This window comes from Perca fluviatilis, chromosome 19, assembly GCF_010015445.1.
Source record: "Perca fluviatilis chromosome 19, GENO_Pfluv_1.0, whole genome shotgun sequence".
In the NCBI taxonomy this organism is placed as follows: domain Eukaryota; kingdom Metazoa; phylum Chordata; class Actinopteri; order Perciformes; family Percidae; genus Perca; species Perca fluviatilis.
Genome location: NC_053130.1, coordinates 23,244,587 through 23,258,032, shown reverse-complemented (window position 1 = coordinate 23,258,032; position 13,446 = coordinate 23,244,587). Strand labels below are relative to the sequence as shown.

Here is a 13,446-nt window from a genome sequence, read left to right as displayed (position 1 = left end):
CTTCACCTGAATATTTCTCGTGGTCTAACATTTTACTTATTACTTAAGTAAAAAAAAAAAAAAAGATTCTACTACCCAATACTATACAAAATGGACTTTATAACTAAAAGTGGTTAAAATTACCTTCGTCCACCTTGACGAACTATAACATTAAAATGCAGCTTACACATTTTAGATAGATACTTTATTCATCCCGAGGGAAAGTTTAGGCATCCAGTAGCTTAGACAACCATAACACAACAAACACATACACACATATATCTCACATACATAAAAATCCCTCACAGAAAATTAAAGAGTTATAAAAATCACTCACAGAAATTTAAAGAGTTAAAGGTGCGAAGGTAGACTGTGTGCAGTGGTGGTAGTGCAAAAGAGAACAGTGTAGGGATTGATCAGTGCAATAGCTTATTATTAAATATTAACTATGAAAAGACAAGAATGTAAACCTGATAGAATTAGAATTGCTTGACAGGAAACAAATAATATACGTTAAGAACAATATATAACAGGGAATAAGTTATAAGATGTATATGTTATGACCAGAGTCCAGATTGTGTAGGAGGGCTAATATAGATAGACAGAGAGTTAATGGTGGTAGGGACTGAGAGAGAGACAGGCTCATGCTGAAAAGTCCATTTCTCCCCTCCCCCTTTGTGTGGTATTGAAGAGTTGGATGGCCCTGGCGACAAAGGACCTCCTCCTGTCTGTTGAGCATGACAGTGACAGAAGTCTGCCACTGCACCTGCTCCTCTATTTAAAGAGCATGCTGTGTAGTGGGTGGCGGTCATTATCCATGATCGCCAGCATCCTACTCATGGTCAGTTTCTCTGCAGTTGCTTTGAGTTACGCCGCCTTCACACTGGCAGTTGAAATCAGCTCCGATCATACAGTCTATGGCTCCGATACGGCTTCGAAACGACCGGAAGTCATTCATTTCCTATGGAGATTCACAGACCCCATGCGAATGGGTCCGAACCATGGACAGGTCCGACCAGGGTCCGAACGAATGCGGTGCGAAAAAAATCGTGTCAGTTGGTCATCCGGATGCGTTCAAAAATTGAACTCTTGCGAAAGGCTACGGACGGTTCCTATATATATATGTCAATGTTCCTATCCGACGGAAGTTAGCGTTGCTATGGTACTGATAAACAAACCTGCTAATGCTAATTGGTTAGCTAGCAACAGACACCGAACTATTGACATTATACCGCTAGCTATATCACATTTAATCGACCTGACATGTCAATGTCTTGGGCAACTTTTATCCACGCAACAGCCTTTCTATTTATAGCTTTATAAGAGAGGTCATAGAGAATCGTACATTCAGACACTTTCATCACTTTCATCACATTCATCACAGTTCATTCATTCCAGTCTCTCTGCCATTTTTGTGAGTCGCTTCCGAAGCTTTTCAACGGTGTAGTACAACGTCCGCTGGGGGCGTATTACGGAGCTGATTTCAACTGCCAGTGTGAAGGCGGCGTTACTCCAGCTCAATGCCAACAACAGCATATGCACCATAACTAATTTTGCTTTTGATGCTTAAAGTGTATTTTGCTTGTAATACTGTGTGTTTTTTCGAGTAAAGTACTTTAACTTGTAACAGAGATTTTAACAGTTTGGTATTTAAATGTTTTTTGTTCTTAAACTCGATTGAACCAATTGAACTAGCTAATTGATGCGTCACGATTTACGCACTTCCGTAGCAGCGTGCTAGCTGCTGGCCAGCTAGTGTGTGTTGCGTGGTTTTGTATAGTTTTCAGATATGATGAGCGGTCGGACGAGCGCGGTAGTTGTCGGGGTGTGTGGAGCCCTTTTCGTCGCATACTGTATTTATTTTGACCGAAAGCGACGGAGTGACCCCCGCTTCAAGGAAAAGCTACGTGAACGTAAGTGTTTGAGGTGGAGAGAGCAGAGGAAGTTAGCTCAACAGGCAACTTATAGCACGTTAGCTTCCATGTGGCAAACAAGCCGCAAGGACACTTTATCAAGAAAGTATTCATAATAGCGCTATTCTCATTTCCCCCCCAATTACTCACAGTGTAGAAGGTATTAACATGTACTCTTAATTTTGCCAGTGTTTTTCAGTTACGTCCCATTTATAGATAACTCGTGGAGGAAACATGCGGTAGCTAATCTCGGAGACACGTGTTTGTTAACTAATTTGTAACGTTACAACAGTAAACTAAACACCCAGCACAGTCTAAAGCCACTTTTGTCTCGCAGGTAGAAGAAAGCAAAATCGTTCTAGTGACAAGTCTGGACTGGCAAGGGTAGGACACGTGGGGAAACCCCAATTTCAGATGTTTGTGTCGTACTGGGGCCTAAATGTGCATTTCATGACTTTTTTTTTTTTTTTTTACTTTGAAGCTACCTGACTTGAAGGACGCGGAAGCTGTTCAGAAATTCTTTTTGGAGGAAATCCAGCTGGGAGAGGAGCTCCTGTCACAAGGTGAGCCTCGTGTCTGTTCACTGTTTATTCATACATAAAACATGTGAGCGTATGTTTATGATAGACACGTACAAGACCGATCAAAGAAAGCTTGGAGAGCAATGTAATTAACTGTAGCAAATGATATACACCGGTAAATCATTAAGGACAACACCTGTGCTGCACTTATGTCTTTATGTGCTTTAGCACTTATACTAAAGTACTTTATAATTTATTTGTACAAAGTTTTCAATTGTTGCCAAACAGTTAAGCCATCTTTTACTAACCTGCGTCTCTTTTCATAAATTGCTGACCCACTTTCTCATTTCTCGCTTTCTAATCTTTTTTTTTTTTTTTTTTTTTTTAACCCCAATTCCAGGTGACTTTGAGAAAGGTGTGGACCACCTAACTAATGCGATTGCAGTATGTGGTCAACCTCAGCAGCTGCTTCAGGTGCTCCAGCAGACCCTGCCACCTCCAGTCTTCCAAATGTTGCTCACCAAACTGCCCACCATCAGCCAGGTTAGGATTACATGCAGATAAGAATTCAGTGTGACTTTTATTTATTTTTTGCAGAGCATCTTTAATAAACCCCCTGGTTGCCATTTGTGGTCTCTGGGACAAGAAAGGGTGCAAGATCAAGCTTAGAATTATCCAAAGCTGAGAGCCATGTGTCAGTAGTTCTTGGCTATTTCACCTCTAAGACAGAAATGCTAACATTACAAATAACTGGTTGTTAATTGTCTGTCATGTGAGTGTTTTACACAAGTTTAGCTGTTCTGTAATAGGTGCTATACACTTTTTAGCATAACCTCTAAAAAAAGTTATTTTGTTTTTCAGCGAATTATCAACTCCAACCCTTTATCAGAAGATGACGTTGAATGAATTTGTGTGAGATGAAAATCTGCTAGGTGAGGATTTCCTGCATCCCCCATTAAAATTGCATTGTGTGTGTTTTATTTTTTTGTGTAGTTGTTGCAGAGCATCCTTAATAAACCCCCCATTTGCTATTTGTGGTCTCTGGGACAAGAAAGGGTGCAAGATCAATCTTAGAATTATCCAAAGCTGAGAGCAATGTTTCAGTAGCTCTTGGCTATTTCACCTCTAAGACAGAAATGTTAACCTTAAAAACAACTGGTTGTAAATTGTCCTTGTAATGTAAGAAATATTTACACAATTTAGCTGTTATAAATTTGTGCTGTACACTTTGGCATAACCTCTAAAAGATAATTTCCTGTTTTTCAGCGATCAGCTCTCTTTAACAGAAGATGATGCAGAATGAATGTGTGAAATCTGCTATTACTCAGATTGTCTGACTATTTCAGACACTGATATTTGTGCACTGTTTAGTACGTATGACTGCAGCTGTGAGCCTGATATGACACAGCTCAGGTGACAATGATCCCCCTCTAGCATGGCACTTGAGGTTAAAGAATGTCCTTGGATACGTTTCTTGAGATATGTCAAACACATTCCATCTTTCTAATCTTGTTCCTACCTGATCTCATGTTTTCTAGCAATCGGTTTATTAATTTCCCTCAAAGGTAATTATATTCTATGTTTTGGGGGGCTTTGCTGTGTTATGCACTAAATAAAAAAACAAAATGTATGTAAACTATTTGTTACATATTATTTAGTGTTTGTAAGTGCCTACACTAAACTCAACACTTGTTTGTGGAATATTGTTTTTGCAATGTCAGTTAAATGTTATTTTTATATTCCAGTCTTTCATTTCTGGACATATTTTTGTCTGTAAAATCCTGAAATAAAATATGAAAACACTTAGTTTCTGAGTTTCCATTCTCCAGTAGATGGCAGTAGCAATGCACAGGAAAAAAAACATTTACAGTTTTGAAATGTGGAGCATGGGCAGTTTGTATCTTGTTGTGAAGCTGAGTCATTTTGCTAAATAGTAAGTGTTACTTGCAAAAATCAAGGATAAAACCCCCTTATGATTTAAAAAAAATAAATATCACAGAAAACAAGATTTGTACCAGAAAGTTTAATGAACCTGGAGGAAGGTAATGAAATGCAATCTCATGGGACTATATTGTTTGGTCCATACAGCTAGCTATGTTAAATATAAGTTAAAAAAAAAAAAAAACTTAAATATGTTGAATCCTCAACGTAGGTTATAAAATACTCTTCCAGAACAGTTGAATTGCCAACTTAAAAACACAGTATTGCTGTTTCCAACCAGTATTGTGAAACATAAGCTTGTGTGAGAACATTGAGCCAGTGTCTTTATTGTGAATGGCTTTATTGTGTGTGCAGGAGAGTGAAAGTGGAGCAGCTCGTAGGGGAAGGGAGTAGGTCTGGTTGAAAGTGTGTCTCTTGGAAGACAAATAGAGCTGTAATTATTTGTATCCCTGTCTGCAGCTGTTTTTCTAAGTGCTTTGGCCAGAGCAGCCCAGGCCTGGAGGTTGCCAGGAAACGAGAGCAGGGGAAAATAGTTTTTCTACATTAGGAATGAAAAATGAAAATTGAACGGCAGCCCAGAAATGTCGAGTGAAGAGTAAATGGTGGACGGTGTTCCATTTTCCATGAACATGTGCTCACTCTGCAGTCTAAAGCACTCATGCTATTTTGCCATTTGATGGAAACGGTGAAGTCTGTAGAGTTGTCTGGCGCTGAGTGCATGTGCATAAGAAATGACTTGTTGTTAATCTGTCCTTTGGGGAGGCAAAGGAGAAGGAAAAAAAAAAAACAGTTGGAAGTCGGGCTGTGATCTGCTTCTGGGGGTAGGAACAGGTTCAGACCCCTGCACACATCCACCACTGGCCTGCTTCTCCTGCAAATAAACACTCAGCTGCTGGCTGTGTACTGTGGCCCCCGCAGACTGGCCGGAGCTGAGGGGTCACTGGAGGATACCAGACCAGTACTGCCTGCTCTGAAAGCAATCCATAAAGTAAACCAAGTGAAACACTGACAGACAGTTTTTATTTTAGTATGACGCAGCAAATCTTTTGTTTTGATCTAAAACAAAGTCTGCTCTGTGTCCTCAACCCTGAATAGAAAATAAATGTAATCAATGTTGCTGTAATTTTTTTTTAATTGCATCCCTGCTCTGTTTGAGTATGTGAATGGATTATGAGTCAGCTCATCATATCTGATGAAGCAGACCGGGGAAGAAAAAGGGAAATAAAAGGAACTCCCTCTTCCTGTGCAGTAGGGGGGACTGTTGCTCCAGCCAGTGTGTGCAGACGTCTATGGTGTTTCACTGAAGGACAACTGAATGGAGAGAGCTGAGAGCATTAACAGTTCCTGTTGACAGCAATAACAATTGCTGTGCCTGCAGTACAGAGACCATGTGCTTGGGAGTGGTGTTTTTTTTTTACAGGTTGTAATCCTCTTTTTTTTTTTTTCTCTCTCTAATGTGCTCACAATGATGGATGCTGCGGTTCCTGCATTACAGACACAGGAAATAACCTGTTATTAAAGGTAAAATCCCAGGATAAGGCATGGAGCAGACCAAAGCACTCTGAGTGCCATTGCAATTTGTTTGCATGGATGCTGATCGTATGTCAAATTTTGTATTTGGAATATTATAATCACTTGAGCTCCACAACTCATTACTGAAAAAACCCTGTAAACAAATGAACCACAGCAGTGATTACCTTTGCTGTGTTATTCCAGTTTTTTGAGTTTGAATGTCAAAGCTTGATTACTGCTCTGTGTAGTGAGTGCCGTAGAAACACAGGTTGGGTATCTGGCTGGTGGAGATGTCTGGTTATGTAGGAGGAGCAGCTGTGTTTGGAAGTTTAAGGCAGCCAGAAATAACTCTGTTGTATGCGGTTGCTATGGTAGCTTCACGTAGCTCTGCAAAGCAGCACATTATGCTGCAGTGGTCTGCATTGGAGAGTGTTACCTCTGAGTGGTAACCTCCCTGGGAGGTATTTGCCTGCCTGCTGATCACTGACTGTTATGTGGAGGCCTGGATGTCCTCCTGCATCTGTGTTTTGGAACATGTGTTTTCCCACCAGCCTGATGATGCTCCTGATGTCATGGCTGTGGTGCCAGAGTCTGCAGCCTACTGTACGTTGCCATGGAGAGGGCAGGCTGAGAAATATGAGACCCGTCCAGGCTGTGCTAGCAGCTATAATAAAGACTGCTGCTCTCTTTAGCACTGGCAGTTGTGTGCATGGCAGCAACACAGTGTATTAATTACCCAGCGCCTCCTCTGTGTCATTCACCAGCGAGGGAAAGAGGAAGAAAAATTTCCAAGGCACGTCCTTAAAATAAAGCAGCACTGTACGTGCTTAGAGTATTAACTTCCACACAGATGACCCATTTTTCCATCTCAAAAGGTCTGAGGATGTGTGGAAAAAGAGAGGGGGAGGTGGGGGGGGGGGTTGGAGTGGGAGGCAGCAGTGAAGCCAATCACGTGAATCTAAAGCAGGCTACAAATCCTGGCGGATTTCTCTTCCTCTGTGGGGCAATGTCTTACTGTCAACTGTTTTTTTCCATTTCTCTGCTGCTCTCCCCGTGGTAATTTAACTTCTTCTGCTCCCCTTCCTCCATTACTTAACCCAGCCTGTCTATTCAGCTCTGTTGTTTACATTCCCAGTGAGTGTGAGCTGCAGGGTGTGGACAGCCCCCCTCCCCCCCCAACACTCTCTAGTGTCATCCTGCACCACCACCACCCTGCCTCCAGCCTCCACCTATCTCCTCATCACTAGATCCCCGATAAGGCGGAAATTCAATAGCACTCCTCTGCCCGAGAGAAGTAAGTGCATCACGTGGCCTGTGAATTCCTGTTTACGTTGGGTGGTTTTTATATTTTGGTCTGGTATAACAAGCCCATCTTGAAGCTGAATTTGTCATGAAGGGAGACAAAGAGGATAACAGCAGCAGGGCCGCATGGGAGGGGGAGAGAGAGAGAGAAAAAAAAATATCGCTCAGCATCAGTTCTCATCCTGTCATCTGTCATCAGCATTATCTGTGCAATCTAGGCGAGGAGTGAAACTAGAAGAGGGAAGTGACACGTACGCTGAACAGGAGGGTGAGGAAAGGGTTAACTAAGCAGACTGTGCACAGTTATTTTTTTTCCCTCTCTCTCTCTCTCTCTCTGATCTGCCTTCCTGTCTCACTGGCAGTGCAGTGGCTTTGAAAATCATGAGAGTCAGACAGGCTTGTTTTGCATACTGTAGGTCTCCTGCATTGACTTGTAGCAAATCCCTGCCCTCGGGAGGCATGTCAGAGGGGATTAATGGGAGGGCTGGGGCCTCACAGAGTTTCCCTTTGTAGCAGCCCAGTCCTGCGCTGTATTTTCATCCCGCAGAGTGAGAAAAGAGCGAGCAGGTGGGGTGGTGCTGGTGGAGGGAGGGTTGAGTTTGTGTATGCAATGTGTGTGTCAGTGCACGGGGGGGGGTTATACAGTGGTGTTATTTCCCTCTGCCCTGATTCTTTTGAGCTGAGCTGAAGGGAGGGGAGGGGAGTGTAAATAATGTATTTGGAGCGGCGGGCAGGGAGCTGGAGCTTGACCGAGCTCAGTGCAGGGAAGGGAAAGGAAGGGTTGAGCGGCCATGCTGCTGCACAGGAAGCTGGATGCTGGAGGGGGTGCAGGGAGGGATGGGGGGTAGCAGAGGAGCAACTGTAAGAGCTACAACAACACATCTGTGTTGCTCTGGGGAATGTGGGGCCTCCGAGAAGAATGTAGCAATCCTCTACTTCCGCTTAGTGCTCTTAGTGTTACCAAGACAAATAGTTTGTTGCTGCATCCTGCCATTAAGAATGCAATATTAATAACAATGTGGTAATGTGAAATGCTCTTTCACAACAGGCCTGGGTTAGGGTTACAAGACAAGCCTGGGGCTGGTGGGGATTCAAATGGTTTCCTAGGAGGAGCAAAGCTTGGAAACTGGAAACCAAGTCCTCCAATTGCAGGACAGGACAATAGTCATATTCATCTCAAACTTGTTTCCACATAGTAATCTAGGCTGAAATGTTCTTTTTTAAATTAGTAGTTAGACATTTTTGGAAATATGCGTATTGACCTTCTTGCTTAGAATTAGATGAGAAGATTGATACCACTCTCTGACATGAGAGTGGTATTGATCTTCTAATCTAACTCTCGGCAAGAAAGCGAATAATTGTATTTTCCAAAAACGTTGAACTTTACCTTTAAAGCTCCCCTTCCTTTAGCATGCATTGCTTTGAGTGTGATGAAACCGTTCACTTGCACTATTATACCATCAGCTCTTTATTTCTCTTCTTATAGCTCCACGTCGTTCTCTCCTCACTCCCCCTTGGCACTCCTGCTCCTTTCTTTCTCCCACACCTGCTATGTTTTATGGCAGCGATAAAGGGGAGCTTAACCTTGAAACATGATAGAGCAACCCCAACTCCCACAACTACAATCATCTAAAAACAAAAAAAAAGATCGCTTCTGCTCTCCTTTACATACGATGTAACCTTGGTGTAACTTTTCTATTTTATCATCTTTTCTTGGGCTCGCAGAACTCTGTTGCCGTATCACCCTGTGCAGCTCGGCAGCTACAACCCACTCGTTCACCCGAGAACTACAAAGTGGGTTTGACGCCTTGCATCTTGTGTAACCGTGGTCTTTGAAGACTTTGGCTTTGAGCTCTGTGTCTCATCAATTCCCTACGCAAAGCTAAATTTGAATCTGAGGCGAGCACATAAGGGGGTAGCTTATCTGCCCCACTCGTTTAATGTTATTCATTCATGCACACTATTTTTATGACAGCCTGTGCATGCAGAACAATTTTACATTTTCTGTTGTTTATGTAACCATGTTCAGTTTGCATATAAATGTGTGTGTGCATGCGTAGAGATGACAGTACAGTAACTTCTTAACTTGAGGGACAGGAAGCACCGGCTGCTTTTGTAGGATGCATGAAAAGTGACGGCTCTCTTCATACATTAAAGGCGTAGTATATAATGTTCTGCATGAAGGTTAAAAGCTGTCATAGAGGAAGAAAGAGATTTAAAAAATTAATCTGATCATGAGTCTGGCCAGTCGCGGGTCTCCCTGGGTCACGTCTCAACGCGAGGGAGAGCGAAATGCAGAAAATGGAGTGAAACAGATATCCCCACATTTCCAGTCTATGAGGGAGCCGCACCATGAAGTGAGTGGTACTTATCACAGCAAATTTCTGACTTATTTGTCATCTGGGGCCCTGGATTTGTCACATCAAATCTGATTTTCTCTATGAACTGGGGAGGGAGATTACAGGCTCATAGTCAGTGTGATAATAACGGCGGGTCGGGCTTTGACTCTCAAATGAAAGTCCTCAAGAGGGTGACATGTAGAATCCACGCTGTACGCAACATCTGATTCTCACGCTAGCTCTTTGTGAGTCCTTCTGGAAATATGATTTTCCTCTGACCCCAATCCATTTGAAATACCGGTGAGCCTAGGAATTGTTCAGTAAACCTAAGCTGCCAAGCCACGCCGCTGTTTCCTAGCCTTCAGCTTTTCACTTACCGCCAAATCCTCTTCAAGGCTGAGATGATCCACCACGCAGCTGAATTCACTATCAAAATAAGAGTATGGTAGCGGCTGAAGAAACCAGTGGTTATTCTATTATCTCTGTCTGATCACCTTACATGGATTTGATTGGACAATTTTCTACCCCATTTTACCTCTTATATTTCAGCCCTCTGCACACACTGTTGATTTATGTCAGTATGGCGCGATGTGAGCTCACAGTAAAATATCCCCAGTTTGCTTTCAGATTCAACTGAGCTACATCAATATCCCCCATCTGACCTATTTTACGCTAAAGCCTTGATCTCCCTCTGTGTTTGTTTGGAATCTATTTGCAGCAACTGTGATGATTTGATATTATTGCCTAAAATATGAGCGACTTGTTATGTTTGTTTTTAAACCACAGTACTAGTACACTTTCATTAGCATATAAAAGGCTTTTTATATATATATATATATATATATATATATATATATATATATATATAAATATCCTTATCTAGAGATGTTTCTCTCCATAAATTATTTCACAGCATAGAGGGAGTCAGTCAGACAGATAACTTCTTTACTATTTAGTTTCAGCCAGAAAGTCCACATTCCTGGACTTGATTTGAGTATAATGGACTTGTAGATGATTAATGAATCAATTATTGGATACAGCATCTGATATCTGGGCGGCTGCAGTGGCGGCCACTGACAGCTTTTCAAATTGAAAGAAGCACAATCGTTGTGGAGACGTGCGATCTGCCAACTCAATGCGCTCCTGTAATTATCAATGCATGAAATAATTAACAAACAACTCCACTGCGAGGTTGTTACACATTGGGTCATTTGAGGTCAGCGGCGGCAAGGGGAGAGTGGAGCTCGCAGATGATCGCACTCTGTCTGATAAGGACGGCAACGCAGATTGAGTTAATCTTGTGGCGAGAAATGCACTGTAGGCTTTTAGTCCAGACGACGCTCAGTGTGAGGCCTCTCTCTCACATAGCTCAGTAAAAGCACCTTCCCCCTTGCCACCAACACCCTCCATTCTTCCAGAGGGACAGCTTGTTGACATCCATTAGGTTTCCCAGCATTGAGCCTGGCCAGGAAAGAGGGCTAATGATGTAATTCCCTCAGAGATGACATTAAAATGTCAAAGTGTCGTAGCTGACATCATCCATTTAGCACACATTTTCCAATAATATACATTTGTCTTCCTTTCCCCTTCCTCAGCTTTCCTTCCTAGAAACTGGAAGCTCCCCACCCATCCCAGTGCCTCCAGGCTCTACTTAGGTGTGCAGCCACACGATGGAGGACAGATCGGAACAAGAGGGGATATCATCAAAGCGTGTCTTCCCCCACAGCTATAAACGCCCTGCCCCAGAAAGCAATGTTTTGAAGAGGCTATGTGTGTCGCGTTACATTTATCCCTCCCTTTTTTCTTAAGCTTCAGCTGATGCTCATTCATCTTGTCGATGTACAACAAAGACCCTCACACCCTCATTCCTCCACCTCTTTTACAATTCCTTTCACATGTGGGAATGGCCTCTGGATGATTAGAGGTTAGCTATCTGTATTCATCCTCCTTAAAAGGTGTGATCCAATCTGATTTAGATTGTGTTAAGTTGTGAGACAGAATGAAGAGAACATCTTGTACAATTTTGTACCTGCCTCACGCTGTGGCCCTGTGCCTTTCGCGCTGGTCAATGAGCACACTGTTTTTCAGAGAAATTGTAGAATTTAAATTATATTTCTACTAGGGAGACTTGACAGCTCTCTATTCTTCCGCCTAGTGAGTGGGCAGGCTTAGACGTCAATAATGAATGCTTGAAGCCAGAGTAAGTAGACATGAACTGGAAGCAGAGAAGGAGGGCTGCGCCTCGCTTAATAATGAATCAATTGATCCCCCTGCAGATGATGGATCAGGTTGCTATGACGACAGATGCAGTGTTACCCAGAGCGTGGAGAAGAGGTTGGTTTCCCAGATCCATACACTCAAGGCTGTGAGTGGAGCTTGGCTGTAAATGTATGGAGGAGGAGGAGGAGGAGGAGGGGAAAACAGAAAGCATTAAGAGGTGGATTGAGGGGCCAGATGGATATTCTCCAATGAGGAATCACTGTGGAAAATCAGCAATCCATCACATCATGGTGTACAATTCCTCATTTATTTTTCTCTATTTTTTATTACCCTGAACGCCGGTGTAAAGATGCTGCAGGTGCATGAGATTATATTGGCAATCATTCCCACATTGATTAATCTGTACGTTGCTCCTTTGATGGATGTTATAGCAGAGAGTCAGAGCTGAATACAAATGTGGGTTTTGTTGTGCATGTTAGCGCTGGCTTCCAAAAAGCGAACATGTTTACGTGTCTGCGTGTGTGCGTTCCGTTGCCGTGGCAACGCGGCTGATGCTGGGTCCAGCTGGGACCATGTTGCCAAGTAACAGCTGAGTTATGAGAGAGTGGAGGACGGGAGCTAGGCATTGGGAGGGGGAGTGGGTGGAGGGAGATCCAAGGATACGAGGACTTCTACAAAGACTGCAAGCAACAAAGACTGGAAGCATGAGGGAGGGGGGGTGGAATATCTCTTAGGGTAAATATAATAAAAAAAAAAAAACGTTTATTTAGGTTAACGCTCCGGATTGAAAAGCAAGATGTTTTTCATCTCTCTCTGCCTTCCTGCCAGAGAATATTAATACTTGGGTGCATAACAAAGCAGCTCTTGTATCCGAAAAAGGCACACAAACAAAATAAGCCATGCCAGCAATGGAAGTGATGTGCTCCATACTAAACAGCAGCAGCTCTGATAATAATTGCTTTTAAGAACAGAAAATTGGAGTAATGAGTGTAGTGCTGTGTGTGCAGAGGCCCGGCTGCACTGACTCTGCCTCGGACATGACTACACAGAGGGCATGCAGCCTGTAATGACTCACAAGTAGGCAGAAGTATCGGAAACAGTCCGGCTCCAAAGCCCTCAGCTGTACTGTAAATGATCGCGTGTCCTTGTGGTTCAGGAGGCTCAGGCATGGAGCTGCAGCGAATGCAGCACTGCTTTAGCGTATGGACAGGAAAGGTTACTCCTGAACTCAGTTTCATGGATGCACTGTGAAAATGCGGACTGTATTCCATGAAGTTAGAATTAGTTAATAATAGCTGGTCATTAGGATTCTTTCAAATTTAGGTTACACCCACAAAACCTCACCTTGTGTGTGAGATGGTTAAAAACAAAGGAGGACGATATGTTCTTTAGTAACCACCCACTCCTCTGAGCTGCTCACTCACACAGATACTGTCATGAATCATGTTGACCCAACCTTAAATCTGCCTCCAACTCCTTCCTCATACTCACAACATGATTATGCAGTTTTACTGTCATATCAGTATTGTCTCGGGCTTCTGGCTCAAATGCTTTTTTTCATTAGGAACACATTTTTCTGTCTTCCACTGGCTGAGCAGTCTGATTTGTTGCCATGGAAACTGATCGTGCAGTGCCTTGGTGCTTCATTTAGGACTACAGTAATTGTCATCCCCAAACAAACACGCATGCTCTTAGACTCTCACTCGCCGCTGAAATCAC

General features: G+C 42.9%; 1 protein-coding gene and 2 non-coding genes across 3 annotated transcripts; all 3 read left to right on the top strand.

Moving 5' to 3' along the window:
• Positions 1-1,491: 1,491 nt before the first annotated feature.
• Positions 1,492-4,219, top strand: tomm20a (translocase of outer mitochondrial membrane 20). The gene is made up of 6 exons (XM_039784734.1): positions 1,492-1,892; positions 2,230-2,276; positions 2,374-2,455; positions 2,814-2,956; positions 3,275-3,345; positions 3,680-4,219. The coding sequence occupies exons 1-5, from the start codon at positions 1,769-1,771 to the stop codon at positions 3,317-3,319; spliced, it is 441 nt and encodes a 146-aa protein (XP_039640668.1). The 5' UTR covers positions 1,492-1,768; the 3' UTR covers positions 3,320-3,345; positions 3,680-4,219.
• LOC120548591 lies at positions 3,010-3,144 on the top strand. The gene has a single exon (XR_005637203.1). It is a non-coding gene; the product is annotated as a small nucleolar RNA SNORA14 (small nucleolar RNA).
• Positions 3,415-3,549, top strand: LOC120548590. Its single transcript, XR_005637202.1, has one exon. It is a non-coding gene; the product is annotated as a small nucleolar RNA SNORA14 (small nucleolar RNA).
• Positions 4,220-13,446: the final 9,227 nt, after the last annotated feature.